Source organism: Tauraco erythrolophus, chromosome 13 (assembly GCF_009769465.1).
Source record: "Tauraco erythrolophus isolate bTauEry1 chromosome 13, bTauEry1.pri, whole genome shotgun sequence".
NCBI classification, from domain to species: domain Eukaryota; kingdom Metazoa; phylum Chordata; class Aves; order Musophagiformes; family Musophagidae; genus Tauraco; species Tauraco erythrolophus.
In genome coordinates this window covers 22,239,365-22,260,034 of record NC_141477.1, presented here as the reverse complement: position 1 = coordinate 22,260,034, position 20,670 = coordinate 22,239,365, and the positions used below count along the sequence as shown (strand labels likewise).

Sequence of the window (20,670 nt, the reverse complement as noted above, 5' to 3'; positions counted from 1 at the left end):
TTCCCACTACCACGTCAGACGTTTCTCGTGTTACGTAGTTAGGGACGTCAGCATCTCCGTGTGTGTTCATGAGCATCCGTGTGCGTTTACCTCCGGGCCACCAAATGCAGCTTGAGGCATTGCATCAGTTTTTAGCAGAGTCACAGGGTCACCCCTAGCAATTTGGACATATTCCAAAATGCATAATTAGGATTTTAACTGGCTCTACAGTATTATCCTTGACTTCCCATCTAGAGCTGTCACTTGGCAAGACTAATAGCTGCTAAATAGTTGTCCAAATTTATCCCCTTCTGTCCTCAGCACGTACATTTATATTGGGTTTTTCTATGCCCAAATATAAAATTCTAAGATCCAGTAATCATGAGGACAAGGATCTTGGTGCTGATTCAGCAGTAATTGAAAAGGCAGCGTCTGCTGCTCAAAGTCAGGGGTAGTGCTCTGCACATGTGCTTCTTACTGACCTGTGGCATTAGGCCCACTGCTACAGGAACAGAAAAACGAGGAGGAGCAGACTGCTCCTCTGGGTGATTTTACATCCAAGTTTGAGCTGTTTTCACATCATAAATAAATCAGAACTGCATAGCTCTTTCTTTGGTGGACACCAGAGGGAGCTGGGTTTACTGGTCTCCTGTTTTCACCCCTAAATTTGGTTTGTCCCTATTCTTGGTTAATTCCTGTGTTTGGTGCCCGGGAAAAGTAGATACTTTTCCACTTACTCATTATACTGCTGAAAATGTTCCCCGTTACAAGGTAAAATGCACATTGGATCAAAACCTTTGAAACTCATTTCCCTACAGGATTTGAAGTGCCAAAGCTCAGAAAATCTCAACCAACTCTCCGAAAACACATCCCGCACAGCTATAGACACATTCGTGGGGCAGCTTTATGAGGAGTAAAGGAATGTCTTGCGTGAGTTTAGTTTAGGATATTAAAAAGAAAGGCCAGGGATGGTTTTATGCACTCCAAAGTGCTCTCTGGAGATAAGGACAAAGGGCCAGAGGGTGTTATAAGTTTTGATTCTCAAAGTCCTTAGAGAGGACGGCAAAGAAAGTGGTTATTTGTTCCAAATGTGAGGGCTCAGAGTTCCTCAGGTGAATGGCTGCAGGGGAAGCAAAGTAATCTTGGAAGAACATCTCTGTCCTGGTGGGTTAGACCCTGCTTTCTTGCTAGCAGCCCAAAGGAAGTACTAGAAGTCATTAAAGTCATGACTTGTGGATAGTCCTCCACGAACTTGTGATGTGGCATCATGACAGGGCAGTGCCCTACAGCTGGCTCCGCGATAAGAAGACCCGATACAGAAGCAGGGGCTTAGGATGTTTGAGGAACACAAGTTCTTAAGGACGTGTTTGAATTCAGCCCCATGAGTAACTGAACCACTTCCTTTTTCTACGTGGTGAAGCTCAGGACAAGCGTTCCTTCCTTCTCCTTCACGATCCTCCTTTTCTTTCTGCACTTGCCAAGTGTCTTAGCACAGGTGGCTTCTCCAGAGCTTCCTTACGTACCACACAGCTCTGGCAAGGCTCTGAGGAAGGGTTATGGAACCAAGGGGCTTCCAAGCACAATTCACAAGAGTGAGCTGGGGCCCAAAGGGGCCACATCCCTCCCTTCTCTGGGGCTATGGCAAAGCAAAGCGAAACCCTACAATATCCTTTATACCCCATCCACGTGGATGACCTGCTTCCCGTGCAAACGTGGGTGTCCTGTCACCCATGGAAACCATAACTGAAAAGCAGAAAAGAAAATAAAAGGATGTGGAACTGTATTCCCTGTGTCTTAGATGAATGTTCCAGGTCCTTCTCTTCAGCTTTTTGCTGATGTTGTCACACAAAGACCTCGGCAGTGTGTCAAAGGAGAACCCTGTTTTTCACGGGGGAGACAGGAAGAAAAGAAGGGGAAAGTTTAGGAATGAGGAGGGAAGAGAATTAACCGGGCTGAAGCGACGTGAGGTGAGAGATCAGAGACCAAACTGAAGCACTCATCTGTTTCCGAGCTTCACTCGAAACTCCTTTGTTAACTGTTCTGCTGCCATACAGCACACAGCCGCTACTCTCGAGCCTGTCTGCTAAGCTGATACCACACTCCAAGCCTTTCCTTTTTTCCTCTTCGCTTGGCAGATTGTGAGCACACTGACCATGGAAAACAGCAGCGCATCGGGAATCTATTACTGTGTGGCTTCAAACAAGATGGGTGCAGAAGAGAGGAGCATTGAGTTCTACGTCTCAGGTAAGCAACACAAGAGACAACGGCACAAAACCGAGATGCTGATGATCTGCTTTACCTCGACGTTTTAGATGGCTGGTGAGTGCTCGTTAAAATTTCTGGGAATCCCTGCACGTTGTGTTTCCAGAGCGCTCCCGATCACGCAGTCCCGGCCTCCCCAGCACGTGCGAGGTTGGGTCCTGCGTCAGTGCACGGCCGAGTTTGACATGTCCAGCATCAGCCCTGATGCCCCGTTTGCCCTTTCCAAGCTGCAGATGCAGGCCCTGAGTCTGGCCGCCTGTGCCTCAAAGCAACACTCATGACATTTGAGCGCTGTCCTCATGAAACCTCCAGCAAAAGACTACTACTCCTTTGTAGTCTTCCGAAGGCCTGAAGCCTCTCCCTGATTCTCCTCTGCCGATGGGCAGAGGCTGTTCAGGAGGGCCAGTTGTGATAGGACAAGGGGTAATGGTTTTAAAATAGAGGGAGGTAGATTCAGGTTGGATATTAGGAAAAAATTTTTTACTATGAGAGTTGTAGAACACTGGAACAGGTTGCCCAGAGAGGTGGTGAATGCTCCATCCCTGGAGACGTTCAAGGCCAGGTTGGATGAGGCCCTGAGCAACCTGATCTAGTTGGAGATATCCCTGTTCCTTGCAGGGGGGTTGGACTAGATGACCTCTGAAGGTCCCTTCCAGCCCTAACCATTCTATGTATTTGTGCCTAACCAGGCACAAATACAGACTGGGCGGAGAATGGATCGAGAGCAGCCCTGAGGAGAAGGACTTGGGAGTACTGGTGGACGAGAAGCTCAATATGAGCCGGCAATGTGCTCTTGCGGCCCAGAAGGCCAACCGCGTCCTGGGCTGCATCAAGAGGAGCGTGGCCAGCAGGTCGAGGGAGGTGACTCTCCCCCTCTACTCTGCCCTCGTGAGACCTCACTTGGAGTACTGCGTCCAGTTCTGGAGTCCCCAACATAAGAAGGACATGGACCAGTTGGAGAGGGTCCAGAGGAGGGCCACGAAGATGATAAGAGGGCTGGAGCACCTTTCCTATGAGGACAGGCTGAAAGAGTTGGGGCTGTTCAGCCTGGAGAAGAGGAGGCTCCGGGGTGACCTTATAGCGGTCTTCCAGTACCTCAAGGGGGCCTACAGGAAAGATGGGGAGAGGCTGTTCAGGAGGGCCAGTTGTGATAGGACAAGGGGTAATGGTTTTAAAATAGAGGGAAGTAGACTCAGGTTGGATATTAGGAAAAAATTTTTTACCATGAGAGTTGTAGAACACTGGAACAGGTTGCCCAGAGAGGTGGTGGATGCTCCATCCCTGGAGACATTCAAGGCCCGGTTGGATGAGGCCCTGAGCAACCTGATCTAGTTGGAGATATCCCTGTTCCTTGCAGGGGGGTTGGACTAGATGGCCTTTGAAGGTCCCTTCCAGCCCTAACCATTCTATGATTCTATGATTCTATGATTCAGGAGAACGGTTGGTCGCCAATTAAGTCAGCAGACACAGCAAAGGTGAGCAAGGCCAATGCTCAGACCTAATCCAGGGCTGGTATCACTGGGAGCAGTGGTGACACTGGATCCCTGCCTGGGCAATTAGCCTTTCCACTGCCCTTGAAGGAGGGAGGAGGTGGACATGCTATTTCTCCAAAGAACACAAATCCAAACAAATATCTGCGTAACCTTTCGACACAGAAATTCTTTAGTAGTGAGATCAAGACCTACATAATGCTTTTAGGAGAGCTGGGAGTTTAAAGAAAGAGAAGAGTCCAGGCACAGCCTTGTTCAAGTGCTTAACCAGAACAAAATGAATCATTTCTGTGCTTGCTTTCTGGATGAGCGGACATTGGCTGGTAGAATTTGTATCAAAATAACAATTTTTAGAACAAAGAGTGCAGAAGTGTCCTGACAGGTAAATGTCTGATTCTCACTACTTGGTTTCTTTCCCACGAAGCAAGATCTGAGGGCGAAGCTCGCTCGTGGCAGCGCTCCGCACTCCTCTGCCTCTCCTGCCTCCGGTGCTGTTTGACTCCATTGCTCCAAAGTGATTCAGTTCATTTCAAACTGGGCGAACCAAAAAAGGGCTCACTAATTCGTCACCATTCTTGTTACACAGAAGTGTTCCTACAAAAATGTCATCCCACGATAACGAAGCTGGTGCCTTACGGATTTCACTTCCATTTACAGCTTCTGTGTGCTACCCCGATGCCTCACGGAGACAGAAGAAGGTTTAAGCCTCCAAAAGATATTTTCCAAAGCCCTAACTTCTTTACTTAGGAAAAAGCCCTTCCAGGTGCACTTTTGGGAGATACAGCTCAGACACAAGAGGTCCTCAAGGTGTCCAAAGCAGGCTGAAGTCCAGCTATTAATTTCACACTTCACCATTTCCATGGGTTTGTTTCTGCCCTGAATTCTGCCAGCTGTTGTGTTCGGATGGGTTACTCAAAGCTGCACGTTCTCAGGCTGTTCCCAGCACTTTGCAGTACTTGGGTGACTAAAACCAACGCTGCAGCAATGAAATTACAACAAGCATCGGGTCAGATTCACGGGATTAGATCAATCCATGCACCTTTCACAACTAGGTTTTATTTTAGTAGAGAAGTTATGTAGGGTTTGCCCCCCCACACACACAGTGAGCTAATATTTTGGATTTTTTATTTTAAGATCAATCTAGCAATGTTTTGAGACACAAATGTTTTAATTATGCAATTCTAACTACAAAGGAAATGGATCACTGGACAAAATCACTGACAGCAGTTACGGTGGGAATGTTTCCACCAAAACAGACCAGGAGGTGAACGGGGCTTGGCGAGACACACTCTTGCCTGTGAAGACAAGGCTGTGAGTCTGTGCCATTCTGGGGAACAGGCAGATGCTGAACACTTCTACAAGTGCTGTGTTTAAAAATAGTGGTGTTTATGCATTAGAAAGAACGAAATCTTTCTAAATGTGGCCATCCTTATCCTAAAGTAGGTCATGCTGCAGTGGTAAAATAGCAGCAGAGTGACCTGCTGCTGGGTTTCTTTCCATGATGGTCCTCTGCTGAGTAATGCATGTTACTCCAACACGTGGCCAGGCTGCTATAGGAGCTGCTGCTGAGGGTCTGCCTCACGGGGGAAAAACCAGCACTGTCTTCTACTGGGTGCACTTGGAGGAGACTGAGTGACTGCCAGGTTACTCTCACCAGGAGTTGCCCCCAGTCTCAGCGCTGGAGGGACATTCAGGGCCACTTAGTGAGTACCAAACACTGGAAGTCCAAAAGAGTGAGGCTCTAAGCAGGTCCCTTTACAACTGCCAGGCTGATTAATTTTATGGAGATAGAACCGAAAAGCTGAGATAAAGGCTGAGTTCGAGTCTGAGAGCACACAAGCACTGTGTGGGCCTTTAGGACAATGTCTAGCAAATGTTCTTGGCACTTCACAGTGCTCTGTTCTCTGCAAAACAGCTGCTAGTTGTGGGACACCACAATTAATTCAGCAATTTGTTGATTTTAAAGACCTGATTTCCCATTATCTCCTACCAACAAACAAGCTGGTGGATCCTGAGCTGCTTTCAAACATTTTGGCTGAATTGAGCTTAACTAACTTCTCCCTGGTGAGAAATCTGAAGACGATACAGAGGCTGAACTCTTCTTCCCTCAAAAACCTGTTCCACTAGGTCAGGGTTGGAATGTTTTGCCAGGACATGGCAGAGTGTTACAGGGAAACCATCAGGTGTTGTTCAGGCTGCACCTGCTTTCTGGGGACATGCCCTTCTTCAGCCTCATGTTTTCATCACCACCATATCCATTCCAGAAAAATGTATTTATCCCAATAGAATAATGTCAACAGCCATTTTGTTCTTCCACTGTAGAGCCCCCACAAAAACTCCCACGGACACTAGAAATAGCTCTGGTATCTATTTTTAAATCGTTTCTTTGCCAACAGAAATTATTTCAGTGAAGGGTCAACAGGGTTTGGAGATCACGCCAAAACCAAACCATATAAGGGGTCCAACGTGATGAGAAACCTTATCACCCAGTGACAGCCCTGAAGCCTCTCTGAGCATTTTGTGTAGATGTCCTGACTGTCAGTGTCCCACTGAAGCTCTCCTAAAGCTGTTCATGGCAGCAGAAATGCCCACAGCAACATGGTAGCAGCGTTATCCATCATGTCCTGGCCTAACTCTTAGTCCAGTATTTCTGTTTTGTGTAAATCCTTTTTACTGTTTCCTGCGGAAACAAAATCTGTCTCCTGCCTATCTTGCCTACCGTGGTTTTGACACCAGTGTTCCCAATTAAGTCAGACGACTATTTTGGCACGGGCAGAGGCATGGGTGAGCCATCGGATGCTCAGACCTGCCACGTGTCATTGCCCACCACCGGTGACGCACCAAAGGACACTCAAGGCAGGCTGCAACCTTCCTAGTGCAGTGAAAAGCTGACCTGATGTCTCCTGGAGGTATTCTCTGCCATCAACAAGTATTTTATTCACCTTCTAAGCTCTGGTCTGTACCTTGGAAAGGCCAACTATATATTACTGTATGTCCACAGTAAATCAAATTCTAGCCTTTGTATGACTGTACTATGGACAATAAAATGGGATCCCACCCATATGAAACCTCTGAATGTTCTTGGAATACAAATGAATTATGATAAGAATAACAAATAATAACAAAAGCCCTTTCTCAAGGGCTTATCTGATTGCAAAAACAACTTGGAAAAACGGAGTTAAAGATATTAAAATATCTTTAACAGAAAGAAAATATTATATTTCAAACACGAGATACAAATCTGCTATCAGATGCTAGAACAATGTATGAACTGGGCTGTTCTACAACCGCTTGCCACTCTCGATTTGCTTATTCCTGACATGTTTACAGGATTTATGAAAAGCTCTGTGCTGTTTCAGATGGTAGGGCTCACCCTTTCTTTTTCTCGCTCTCCCTACATGCATATGCCTGATGGCAACCCCCCCACCCTGACAGGCACAGGGATGGAATTTGGGAAAGAGCAGAAGTTTTGAATTACACAGATTATTGTGCAAAGCACAGGAAATTAAAACCAATTAATTCCTTGTAAATACAAACGCAGCCAGACTTTCTTTTGATTTATTCTGACTTTTTACCTTCCCCCAATGACTTATTTCCCTATTTTGCCATGGAATCCTGCACGGTCGAGAGTGAAATTCGCGGCTACTACACTGTAATACAATATGAAAGACAAATGTTTGGTGACTGCTGATAAAAGAGAAAAGGCCCCATGGTGCATTCTTTTAGCCAACTTATTAGGAGTCTTATAAAACACTGTATCTGTTCAGAGAGAGGAAGTTAATCACTGCTCAGGTTCAAGACTGTGTAAGCAAAGTAGTCTAAGAGATGAACTGACTTATAATGTGCTCTCAAAGCTGCAGTTACTCCCCAGATAATCCAGGTAGGAGGAGAAAAGAGAGAGGAGAGCAAGAGAGACTTTTTTTTCTCTCTTTTTCCTTCCACTGTAATGAAAATCAATGAATATTCTATTGGAGCTGAAAGAGCTTCTTGAAAGGCTAAGACGATGGAAAAGGATAGCAGAGGTTCCAGCTAAAAATATTCAAAATGCTAAATAAAAAATGTCAGTAGAAGAAATGATAAGAAAAACAAGCCAGGCCTCTGCTCCCAGAATGTTAAGTTGGTAGAAAAAACCCTGCACTGGTGAAGTCCAGCAGCAAGGCAAAACTATTGAGCATCCTTCACAATTTGGGGCTTGGAAATTACATCAAATTCATTAGGAATTTGCACCAAAACGTCAGAGATCTCCAGGCACTCCAGCCCATGCTGTCACTGCCGTACACAACCAAAGCCTTATCCCAAGAGATGCAGGATTTCCCGTGGAGTGGGCTTCCTCCCACTGCCATTCAGGAAAACTCACCCCGCAAAACAGAGGGCTGCAGGTTGTAAGAAGAAATTCCCTGGAGAAAAGGCTTCCTGCGAGGCAGGAGCAAGGGCAGAGGGTAAGGGCAAGGTTTGGCATGCCCTGCAGATTTGCAGGAGTTCACGGTGTTTTACCCAGGATGATGTGACCAAACTCCTTCCTCGTCACTTCACCTGGCATCCCTTTATACTTTCACTGAGCCCCGGCACTTGGGATCACAGGATAATGCAGGCTGGAGGGGATCCCAGGAGGTGTCCCAGACCACTGAGCTTACTCAAGAACTGAGTCTGACCAAAGATCCACCTACCTCAGTGCTGCAACTCTTGCTGGAGCAAACAGCAAAAGCTTAGAAGAGAAACTAAGAAAAAGGCAAGTTAGGAGGGCGCTTTTTCCCTATTTTGGTTTCACAGATTCAGGAGAGATGCTGAGATGCTGCTCATGCCACAGCCCAGTGTTTTCACTGGACCTTAATTCTTCCTGTTTAGAGAAGTTCTGCTGGCCTCAGACTTTCCCCCCCGTTTGATAAGCATCATCTTGACATGTTGGAACCACAGGACATCAGATGTGAAGAATGGATGTATTACCCAAGTCAGTTTGAGCGTACAGCTAGCACTAAGCAAGAAAGAGAGCAACTGAGCCTAACAAAACAGTGCATAAAGTAAACTGAAATTTCATGAAAAGGGAAGAAAAGAAAAATAACAATTGCCACAGCTGTGGCCTGAGGGGTATCTTCTCTCTTTGGATCTTTTGTAAAACATTTCTGGTGCCAGTCTTTGAAAACCATGAAGCAAAGCTTATTGGTTCTATTCCAGATGACTTGTGAAGGAGAGAGACTTTTAATCATATCTGAAAGCTCCTTCGGGGCTCTGCATTTTATATAATATATGGTTTATTATGAGGCAGATTGGTTATTTCAACAGCCTTGCTATTTACGCTCAACTGTAGCTTTGGCAGAACTTTTTGCAAGAGTTTGGAGTGTGAGCCCCTGGCCAAATTCCAGCTCCCATGTGGAATTTGTCAGATGGCAAGTGCAATGCATGCTTGCTCCCCTTTAACTTCTGTCCTTCCCAAAGTACCACCCATTTCATCCTAGCTTGGGAAAGCATCTTACTAACAGCTTGGTCCTGAAGCAACAATCTAACAGATTTATTGTGAACATTGCTCATGGGCAGAAGGGAATCCAGAGCCCTCCCAAAGTGTCCCATCCCCGTCCTGCTCCTGGTACAATTTATAAGGGATTCCTCATAACTCTCAGCTGCTTGGAAATCCTGACCTGACAGACAGAAGAACAATTCCAAGTCACTGTGGTAATCAATGCACTTTCATTCAAGTCTGCTGGGTGGATAGATCACGGATACTAACAGGATTAAAAGGGAGAAGAGCATCTCTGAGACACAATTTAATTGTAGGTCCCTGGTCAGCAATAGGAGCGGATCTATGGGCCAGACTCTGGCATTCTACTCAGAAACAATTTTTCTTGTCTTCAAATGGATTCGAGTTTGCCACTTCAGGAAAACTGATTTTTTTTCTTCTGGAGTGAAAAGCTGCTAAAAATATAGCAAGAAACAGCTTACTTACTCTTTTGTGGATAGATGGGACTCAAGCCTCAAAGTATTTCTCTGCTAAATATAAAGGCCTCAAGGACTTGTACGTCATTAGATCAGTTAATCCATTCAGAGATCAAGTAAATACCCACCGAGGCACAAATAATGATGAAAACAAATATTGGCACAGCTGAAATAAGAGAGAATTGGGGAGATTGTCCAGTGGTGAAGAAAGAGAGTGTGTACATTTCTTTCTTCTTATGCAACTGTGCTTTCAAGCACTGATTGCAGAGAGAAAGAGAAAAACTCACCAACACATTTGTTACCTGGATAGCAGTCTCTCCTGATTAAACTCTCTTAGTTCAGTAACTACTTCTCTGTGTAAAATTTAAATTAATTACTTGACAATGTGATTATTAGGATGCTAAGGGCCAAATTACCAGCACTGGGATGTAAGAGGAACATTCACTCACCTAATTCACAAGCCCCGGTGCCCGTTTGCACACGCAAATACAGGTCTCATCCAAACTGGTTCGTTCCGTTACGGCTGGTCTTTGAAATTTGACCATCCAGTTGCAAACGGGCAGCCAAAGACCTTCCCAGTTGTGACTTGATTGCAAACACATTTTCTCTTCCTCCTAGACGTGCCGTTTGGGTTGCAAACAGACCCACAAGTCACAACCATCGTGGGGAACGACGTCCGGCTGACCTGCCGGGCCTCCCGGTACATCTACAGCCACCTGGGCTGGTACCACCCCTCCTCGGAGGCGGCTCTTGGCGACTCCGTCATCAAGAAAACCGACAACTATTCCATTTCTTTGACGCTGGTCATCACTAACGTCACGAAGGAACAGAGTGGCCTCTACAAGTGCAGAGCCCAGAACCTGCACAACAGCACGGACACGCTGGAACAGCACACTCAGCTCCTCGTCAGAGGTAGGTCCTGCCCATGGAAAAGGGCAGCGGGACGTGCTGTCGGTCTGCTGCCAGAGAACAAACGCTGGGCATCTGCTGCTCTCTTTGAAGCCTTTCAAAGCAGAAGGTGCCCAGCATTTCTTAGGGACTATCCTAATATAGACTTTGTGCTCTGGTTTGGTTCTTTTTTCACACTAATGTATGTGGATTGACACCTGGCCATACATATTGCCATACCATGGATTTAAACTGAAAGAGGGGAGATTTAGATTAGATATAAGGAAGAAATTCTTCCCTCTGAGGGTGGTGAGGCACTGGAACAGGTTGCCCAGAGAAGTTGTGGATGCTCCATCCCTGGAAGTATTCAAGGCCAGGTTGGATGAGGCTTTGAGCAACCTGGTGTAGTGGAGGGTGTCCCTGCCCGTGGCAGGGGGTTGGAACTGGATGATCTTTGAGATCCCTTCCAACTCTAACCATTCTATGCTTCTATATTACTCATCCAGCCACTGCTGGTTTTGTATAAAATATTTACCTTACACATAAAGATAATTTCAGCTGCATTTTAGCTTCCCAACTCCATGCTGGGCACAGATAAGAGTGTTGACTGAGGAGAAAAGGCATCACCCACCATGTCACTAACAGCACCACTCTATGGTTTGGGACTGTCACCCCACATCTATGTGACTTTGGTAGAAGACTCCACCCACTTACAGCTGCCAGGATGATACAGATACCTAAACAAATTTGCACCCAGCAGACGTAATCATAAACATTTCTGGTCAAGTGTATAACCAAGTGACACGTACCATTTATTCTGGGCAAGTGGGATGAGCTTCATTGTAAGAACGGTGTTTTCTTACTTATACCCAACGCCCCAAGTCTTTTATTGCCATAAAAATAGTAACACTACAGATCCTGAAGCCTGTTTTTTTTTTTGGCTATGTGAATATAAAGAGCAGGACACTTCTTCTGGTAGAAACTCACTGAAAATTAGTGAAGTTTTTTCTGCTTCATAATGAAGAAAGTGAGTGATCGGCTCTAAGCCTTCTCAGAAAAAAAAAGTGCTGCTGGAACGGGTGAATTGATTAGCTATCCTCCAATGGTGAAGAAAAACCCAACGCCCAGCAATGGAGTAGAACTGAACTAGAGAGCAGCAAGGCAGCGTGCAGAAGCCAGAGTCCTTCAGAAGCCGAATTAGACGATGATTTTCAAATTGGCTTCTCCGCTTACATTAATGGCTAATGAGACACTGAAGGGACAGCTCTGCTGCCGCGAGCACTTGTCACTTGGGTGAAAACTAGGCCAGGCAGTGCTGCCTTCATCCTTGGTTAAGGGGAAGAGCACACCTCCCACGCGGTCTCCTGCCCCGAGCGGCCAACGCTCCGGGAGCCCCTTCCCCCTCCACGCGGGCACGCACACGGGGAGAAACCGCCCACCCACGGCACAGCTGTGGCTGGCACAGCTCTGCCACCTGAGTGGGAGGGCATTTATTTTAAGAAATGGAACGAGCACCTGCCTCTTCCTGAAGGGCGGAGGAAGGGAAAGAATCTCACCCCGGTATTACGGAGCGCTGGCGGTTTGGCTTGTCCCCGCGGCCGGCACCGGAGCCACCTGTCAGCATCATCTGACGTGGAGGCACTGGGCTTCCTCTGCATTCTGCATTCAGGCAACTCATTTTTCTCTCCCCTGGCAGATATTTTTATTCGTTTAGTCAAATTTCCACCTACGCAGACACCTACACATGATGGCTATGGGAAAAACACAGCTAAACTGGGAATACATCCATGGGAGAACTGGAACTTTGATCGCGTTCTTTTGAGAATTACTGGGCTCTGTTATTTGTCTGGCTCGTGTCAGAGAGGCAATTCTCCCGGAGAACACGCGTGGGAATGCCCCTCCAAACCAGCCCTCCTTCTCCTATACAAATAAGGTCTTTTAAATCAGCTACTGTCCTTATTGCAGGTTTTCTGTATTTTTTTATGCTGTGCTTGGGATTTTATTCACTGCTTTCCTGTACCTTTAATAAATGAACATAAGTAGAGGTTAACACCCTTTGTAGTAAGTAGATAACTGCACTCGTTATAGAGGACAACACAAAATCCTTAGAGCTGCTTCCTCTCTGCCTCCTCCTTCCTCTTCTTGCATTCACTCTGCATTTGCTCTACCCACTCCCTGTCCTGTCTTCTTCAGAGGATAAGAAACTCAAGAAGGTTCAAGCTGAAGCTGAATCTAAGCTTAGTCAGTTTGAAAATCAGCCAAAGAAACTCACCCACTCCTCCTATAATTTGCGGGGGGATTTTTGCCACTGCTCATCAACTATATCTGTGCCACTTCCAGCCCAGAGAGGCCATGCAGGTGAGAGGATGGCAGAGCTGAGGGAGGTGCCCTCTGAAACCTCACCCTGTACTGTTTTGCTTTGTGACCGTAGCAAAGGCAGCGCCGTACGTGATACAAAACCTCACGGATCTGGAGGTTAACATCAGCGGCAAGATCATTCTGGAGTGCAAGGTCAGCGGAACGCCAGAACCCCAGATTACGTGGAGGAAGAACGGCTACCCCATTTCAGCAGCATCAGGTGAGGGCACCTGCTCCCGAGCGCGCCGCGGTACCGTACGGAACACGGGATAACGGACCCGCAGGTTCACCACAAACATGGGACCTACCACTCCACAGCTGAGTCAGGGTGGTATATGCCACCTCGGAAACACACACACAAAGCCAAACGTATCAGACCATGGCAGGAGTCTCCAGCTCGGACTCTTGAGGTCGAAGCTGCCCACTGGTTGCAAGCCACCTCCTGCTTATGCAGTTTGCCTTCTGCACGTGGCAGCGCTGGTGCCTGCAGAGTCAGGCAGGCAGCCTGCATCCATTAGCATAGCATTAGGAAATCCAGGAGCACAGCGTGCTGCGGCTCGGGCTGCTCGTGCGAGACAACAGTTCGTGTACGAAACCGAGACGGGGCGTACTTGTGTGTCAGGTGGGGCTGAAAACACAAACCTGAGCCATCAGTTATTCTCAGGGCCTGACCAGGATATATTGCAGCAAATTGTGGGCAGTCACCTACCAGCCAGGAGCAGGGCACGCCATGGTGCACTACACATCCTTTCTCCCTCTCCCACAACGTAGCAACGAGGATGTGCTCTCAGCTCAACCGGTGCTCAACTCAGCAGTGCTACCTTGGGCAGGGAGCATGGGCTCCTTCACCTGAGCCTGGAATTCCTTCTCAGCTCTCTATCCTGAGATCTTCTACAAATCATGGAGAATCCCATGTCAGTAGCTGGTCCTGGGGCTTTAATTTTGCATCCTGGACTACGTAGGAAATCTAGGATCATCCATAATTCAGATCAGACTGTTCCGAGAGAAACTCTTTATAGCTACTGAAATTTTATAAATAATTCTAGAGGGACAAGCATGTAACTCATCCAACCAACGGAAACATAAATTAAATATTTGGAAAAAACACCTCAGGGTAAATATTTCAGCAGAGTGCATGGCAAGTTCTGTGCAGTACTCTTGTTAACAACAACAGGATTCACAGGCAGAACACCCAGAAACTCAAAATGTCCTTCCCTTTTGGATTCAAAGTCTGACCTGTTTCCCTGTTTCTGCCAAACATATCCTTAGTGAAACGGATGAGCTCTGAGTTTTGTGCCACAGATTAGGGAAAATTAAATGTGAAAAATTAATGAGGAAAATTAAATGTAGAAAAGCCTCGCATAGGTCATATTCGGGTAACCTCCCTCTTCCCACTCCACCTCTAGTCCCCAGCTGCCTGTGAATCCAGGATTGCTCCACCCGATGATTTTTCCAGGGATGTGCATAACCTGATTTCCATGTTCCACGTGTTAGATCTCCCATCACATCCCACAGCCTCCGAGACATCAGCTTTCTCCAAAAACTTCTCCGAGTTCTCTTTTTTCCCCAGTGTATCTATTGCTATCAGAAAACCTATCTTCCCTCCACTAACTTCCACTGAAGTTTTCTCAGGCTCTGTCTGCTCATAATAAATTAACAGCCGCGTTTGCTGTTGGTTAAATGATCCCCAAGCAATTTACACAGGTATTGAGGAGAAAAAAAGGTCAGGGAAAGGTTGTTGCCAGACCCCAATGAGCAGCATCGCATTAGAACGCCCCCTGATAGCAGTGCACATCAGGCCTGCAGGGATGGGAGCTGACTTGCAGTCCTCTGTCTCCTCAGAGCATTTGCAAGCAGGTAGGTTATTGCAATAATATTAACCAAAATCCCTTACAACAGGAATTTCCATGGAAAATAATACCCTGGTCATTGAGCGAGTGAAAAAGGACGATGAAGGGCTCTATGAATGCAAAGCATCCAACGACATGGGCCAAGACAGCACATCAGCCTTCATTAGAATACAAGGTGAGTTCAAGGCTAAGGTGAAACACGGATCTTCTGCTGGACTGATGAGACCTATTGTTCAGTCATGGACTTTGGCTACATTTAAAATCTGGTGGTACTTTTAACCTACAGGTTCCGAGGAGAAATCCAACATTGAAGTTATCATTCTGGTCTGCACTGGTCTAGCCGCTACGCTCTTCTGGCTGCTGCTGACCCTATTCATACGGAAACTGAGAAAAGTAAGAGAGCTTCCCTACTGCACAAGGGGTCTGGGATTGGGCCAGTTTATGGGCCAAGTGTTTGGGACAGATGATAGGAAAACTGTGCAAAATGTTCCTATAAAATTTCAGTCCAAGATTTCTGCTCATCGTCCTTTGACTTCTCAAGAGGTCACTTGCACCTGTGAGATTTCTGCTCACTTCCATAGTACCATAAAATCAGGCTACTCCCTCTTTATGAGTCAAACTGGCTTGCAAGATTAGGAAACAGAAAAAAATCCTAAATGCCCTAAAATGAGGGCTTGACTTCAGCACTTATCCAATGAGATTTCTCTAAAACATAGGTATTAAAGGAGGCCCTGCTTTAAGAAAGATCCTAGGATGTCTGCTCTAGAAATGAGCTCAAATCACACAGCTTATTTCGTCTCCAAGTCTTGCTATACTTTCATCTCCCTTTTGTGATTCAAAAGTAAAGTTTCAGTGAAGTTCCAAGGAATTTAGGTCTGGTTTTCCTAAGATAAACAGTAAACAGAAAGGCAACCACAGCTCTCTGTTCTGAAGCTCACCAAACTACAGTTCCAGTAGTGATCCCTAACACTTGAGTATAATTTCCCATCTTATTGCAAAATACAGTGATTAAATTCATGTTTTCCTCCTTGACCTCAGTTAAAGAGAGCTGTGGACAACAGTGAATTTCCAGTTAGGTTTCACACCCGTGCAAGGCTGCTCACAGGACCCACCAAATCACAGTTTCTCACTCGGCAGCATTAGAAGTAGCAGTTTTCACCAGCTTTCAATTTTAAATGGTTCTAATAGCCATGAAGTGGATAACCTTGGAGAATCGAGCCTGCAGAACAGAACACTACGAAAATGCCAAAACGCTCCGTAGTGCACCGGGAAGTGCAACTCACGGACTTCCCATAGCAAAGCACTGATTTCCTAAATAGATACAGGTAGGAGACAGCGACGGATTTCGTGTGCTCGGGGTGTTACCGACGTCACTCGGTGACTCTTCCCAACGCCCATGAGTGGCGGGCATACATAAACATTTATTTGCCAGAGATATAAAAACAGAGGCAGGGAGCTGAAGTGATGCGTCCATGGTTCCGAATAAATTCCAGCACGACGTCTGGAATCCAAGGAACTCCCCAGACAGCCCTCAGTCTGGTAGACGACAGCTCTGTCCCATTAGAATGGCAGGGTAAATACTGTGAATAATTTCTCCACACCCTGTTTTTAGCCCGATGCCACAGATATCAAAACGGGATACCTGTCGATTATAATGGATCCAGAGGAAATGCCTCTTGACGAGCAGTGTGACCGTCTTCCCTACGACAGCAGTAAATGGGAGTTCCCAAGAGACAGACTGCGGCTGGGTGAGTGGTTTGGGAATTACTGCTCCAGAGAACGATGACTTCTAACGCTCCTCAATTTCACCCATCTGTTGTATAACCCAAGAAGCAGCCCATCGTTTAGCGCCGGTGTGCTGCCGTCCTTGGGGAGAATCGGCAGTGAGTCGCCGAATTCAGGATCATCCTTAACGAGGGGTGAAACAGGGGATTTGGTGAGAAAAAGCAAAGATGATGTCTCTCTCAAAATAGCTACTACCTCTTTTTCTTTCTTGGAGAAGCGAAGTCAAACGCTTGACATGGAAGAAAGGTACCTCCAGGTACTGTCCCTGCCAACAGCATGGTTTCACACCCGGAGAGGAAAAGGGAATGAGAAGTCAGTCTGAAAGGTGACAGTCTTTCAGTGAATCTTATTTTGAAGAAATCTATCAATTCATCAAATAATCAGTTCCCTATCAATTATTTGAGCGTGGCGTTGAGTTGTAAAGAGCTATCACAAGAAAATGAACCAAATTTCATTCAACAGCTCGGCTCACTGGATGATGGAGCAAGAAAATGTAAAGAGCAGGTTGTGTTTGTAGAGAGAAACAGTAACATCTGTGTGCGATGATGAGAGCAGGGAATATAGCTCTATTTGCCTGTGCTCCTGGTGCTTTAGCTGGAAAACATGGAAGAAGGAGGAAGACACAAAAATAACAAAAAATGAGATGATAGTGGGACATAGGGTCAAAATAGCAGAACCCAAAAGCCAGACGATGATGCCCAGTGTACTCTGCCTCGTTGCGGGTCAGATCCCTCAGAGAACACTAGGTAACACAGGCACGAAAATGCAAATGAAAGGGAAAACAAAGATTATAATCTTCAAATCCATTCATTATACTTTTTATGTCAAAGAAATGTCAATAACTGAAGGGTTAAGAGGTTCTGACTGTCTGAGAGCCTTAGCTGGCTATCTCCACGACTGACTCATGAGAGATCGGGGTTCCACGATTCTACGTTTAACCCAAACTCTGACTTTCCTGGGCTTCAGGACAACCGCACGTAATGGTTTTACCCTTGAGCCATATGTACGTATCCAGCCTTGCCTTCAGCTGAATCCAGATGTATTTGTTCTGCTCTGTTCTATCATGTCCTGTATTGCATTGAAGTCGTATGGATATAAATCATTCCATTTATATTCATATACTGCAAATACGTGATACAGGCTTCTGTTGACTCTCGGTCTACGTTGTGGCTGGGCACTGGAGTCTTGTACTTCTTGCATAGCTGAGGATGCATGTTTCCCTCTTAGCTGATGCCGACTGTCGTGAAGTCCCCTTTGGCTCACTCTTGACTCTTGCTTCTCTAGGTAAAACACTGGGTCATGGTGCTTTTGGGAAGGTGGTGGAGGCGTCTGCATTTGGCATTGATAAGTCTTCAACCTGCAAAACAGTTGCTGTAAAAATGCTTAAAGGTACATATCCCTCTGAGATTCTCACAAGACTCCTCAGGGAACCTGTGGGCAATGAGGTTTCCAGTTCTCAGCTCCAAACCAGTCCCAAGTTCATTGTGTTCAGAAGGGAGTGGGTTTGTCATATGGGACCAATTAGTCGTTACACAGTGGATGTTAACGTGTACGAAATGACAAGCAGGCTCCATGCTGTGCTGCTGATTAAGTCTTGTATTCCTAAAGGAGGAAAACAGCAGCTTCCAGGTCTGTGGGGTTAGGAGGGAAACAGATTACAGAATGTAATTACATTAGATAGTCTGAAATTGGATCTGAGCCTTCCATCACAGCCCTTCCAGATGTAGAACAGTTCAAGGGGTTGAAAAAAAAGCAATGCCAAGGGAGTGAATTAGAGTCAGCTTGCTTGCAATTATTGAAATTAAGGACAGCTTTTACCCTTCAGTGGTGGGGAAGGGGGAACTTGGAGACTATTCTTTCATACTGTATTTACGTACAAAGCCTCTGCAGACAGCTTATGAGTAAATGCATCAGCCAGCACATCCACTGCTTGGGCTGGAGGTTCTCAACTGTTCACTTAGGATTTTTTCAAAGGTACAGTCGATGCTCACTGGATGGCTTTTCATAGCCCACACTGCTCTGCATTGCTGCTGCATGACAGTATTAACCCCTGCAATGCCACGATTCAGGAACTTCTATCACGGTATTTGGCTTCTGTTGCTAGTTGCTTCTCCTGATGCTCTGCTGCTTCCCATCTCTCTGGAATTTCAAAATCATCAGTTTATCACCTGTCTGGACCTCCTCCAAATCTGGTCTCCCTTCTCTGCATCAGTCAGTAGATCTTCAGATCATCTTCTCTCCTGCTGTTTTTTCTTCTGTTCCATGCCCATCTCCAGATCTCTGAAATATCCTAGAAGCCCCTGATCCAGACATATTCCCTTCTCCATCCAAAGTTTACTGCCCTGGATAGCTCTGGGTTTCCATTCACTTCCACGCTGTGCTTCCCAGCTGATCCTCATGTCAACTCTACCCTGCCTGCACATATCCAGCAAACTATTTGACAGTTCCTCCATCATTTTACCCATTCCTCCCCCAGTGGAGGCAGCAGCCTCCTGCTCTGACCTCTCCCTTCCCAACTAACATGCCCATAATTCATCATGTTCCTGAATAAAGCAGATTCTCTAGTGTGAATCAATACATTTGAGGGGGAAAAAAAAAGAAAAAAGCTCTGGAGATGTCTGCATTACTGTCATTCTAGTATTATCTGTTATTTCCATGAAGTAGGCTGGTGAACTTAATGTGTAAGATTATCTGCTACATTTCCGAGGCTGTTCTGTTTAGATTTTGACAGGCATGTGTTCCAGCTCATGCCAGGGTCAATCAGGAGTAATGCCACCCATCTAGACACCCATCTACAAAGTGTTGACTGAAATCTTGGGCTCGGAATAGCTCCTTCTTTATGACACCATTTGGTGAAAGATTTGTTTATGGAGAATTCCACAAACAGATAAAGACATTACATTTGTCACACCAAATGATCTGTTGTGGAACTGTTTCTTCATATTTAAATCTTACATGATGCAAAGGCAAAAACAGAGGAAACGGGACGCAGCCTCTTTTGTTAAAATCCATCGTGAAAGTTTTGGAAAGAAGGCAGAGGAAACAACGTTCTGGTCTAAGAGTGCCTTCCTTAGCTTTGGCAGCGAAAGAGAACAAAAGCACAGTGTAACTGGCCAGATGGTGCTTCAAGTGTCAAGTTCATGGGTCACACACAAACATGGTCCCCTCTGCTTTGCTGGAAAATGTATTTCTCGGGTCGATGCGATCTCACAGGGCTGGAATTTCGTAATGCTGTACATTCTCCAGTACATTTTGGGACCCAACGTACAGATTTGTTAGATTCCTCCATCACCTGCAGCGAAGAGTTGCTCAGTACTGTGGAAAAATATATTCTGAGGTATTGTAAAGAAGTACAACTAAACTGCACATCACCATTATAGACTGAGGAGCACGTTCTGTGCGCTCTTGTTGGTTGGAGTGGGTGGCTGATCCTTTGTTAAGCTTGAAAACTCGGTCCTTGCAAAGGCTCTCTGGTATCTGACTGGGGGAGGCTTCTCCTACAGGACAGTAACCCTCCATAACCCATGCTAGAGAAAGGAAGAGTCACCCAAAAGATAAAGTGTTATTCCACTTCATAAAGGTCAACAGACAATGAAACGGATGAATTATTATCTGTTTAAGAGCCTGAAAAGCAAAGATACTGCAAGTAACCTGAGTGGGTTTTGTTTCCAAGTATAAACAGGATCTTGCTGTGTCCTGTTAAAAATATCCTGGTGTGTAAAGATGATTTTTTTCCTGTTTATCTTAAGCAGAATGTGCAACTACTAATGAATGCAAGGCTTTAATGTCTGAACTGAAGATCCTCATCCATATTGGACATCACCTGAATGTAGTCAACCTGCTGGGAGCCTGCACCAAAGCTGGAGGTGAGAAGTCCTCAGTAAATAAGAAGAGACACTTTTCAGAATCTCTGGTGGAGTCCAAGTCTCGTGCACATGAAGTTAATGCAAGCACAAATGTTTCTACCTCTCTGCTCAGAGGACAGCTTCTACTACTGCAGAATATGGCCACATCTCATCAATGGTCTCTTAATATCTTCTCCAGCCAGTGGTGTCACTTCACTATTTTCTTTTTCTCTGTCCTTTGTAAGCTTGTTTACAACAGGGATTATGGACTGAAGGGAGGCAGGA

General features: G+C 45.9%; 1 protein-coding gene across 1 annotated transcript in view; it reads left to right on the top strand.

Annotated features, from left to right (window-relative positions):
• The window catches only part of LOC104380953 (vascular endothelial growth factor receptor kdr-like), a 94,609-nt gene that overhangs the window by 47,308 nt on the left and 26,631 nt on the right, over positions 1–20,670 (top strand). The window contains exons 12-19 of the mRNA XM_086619916.1: positions 2,115–2,223; positions 10,278–10,571; positions 12,979–13,125; positions 14,805–14,930; positions 15,042–15,148; positions 16,368–16,503; positions 17,825–17,929; positions 20,290–20,406. Of these exons, the coding sequence (XP_086476042.1) occupies positions 2,115–2,223; positions 10,278–10,571; positions 12,979–13,125; positions 14,805–14,930; positions 15,042–15,148; positions 16,368–16,503; positions 17,825–17,929; positions 20,290–20,406 (1,141 nt within the window). The remainder of the gene's footprint in view (positions 1–2,114; positions 2,224–10,277; positions 10,572–12,978; positions 13,126–14,804; positions 14,931–15,041; positions 15,149–16,367; positions 16,504–17,824; positions 17,930–20,289; positions 20,407–20,670) is intronic.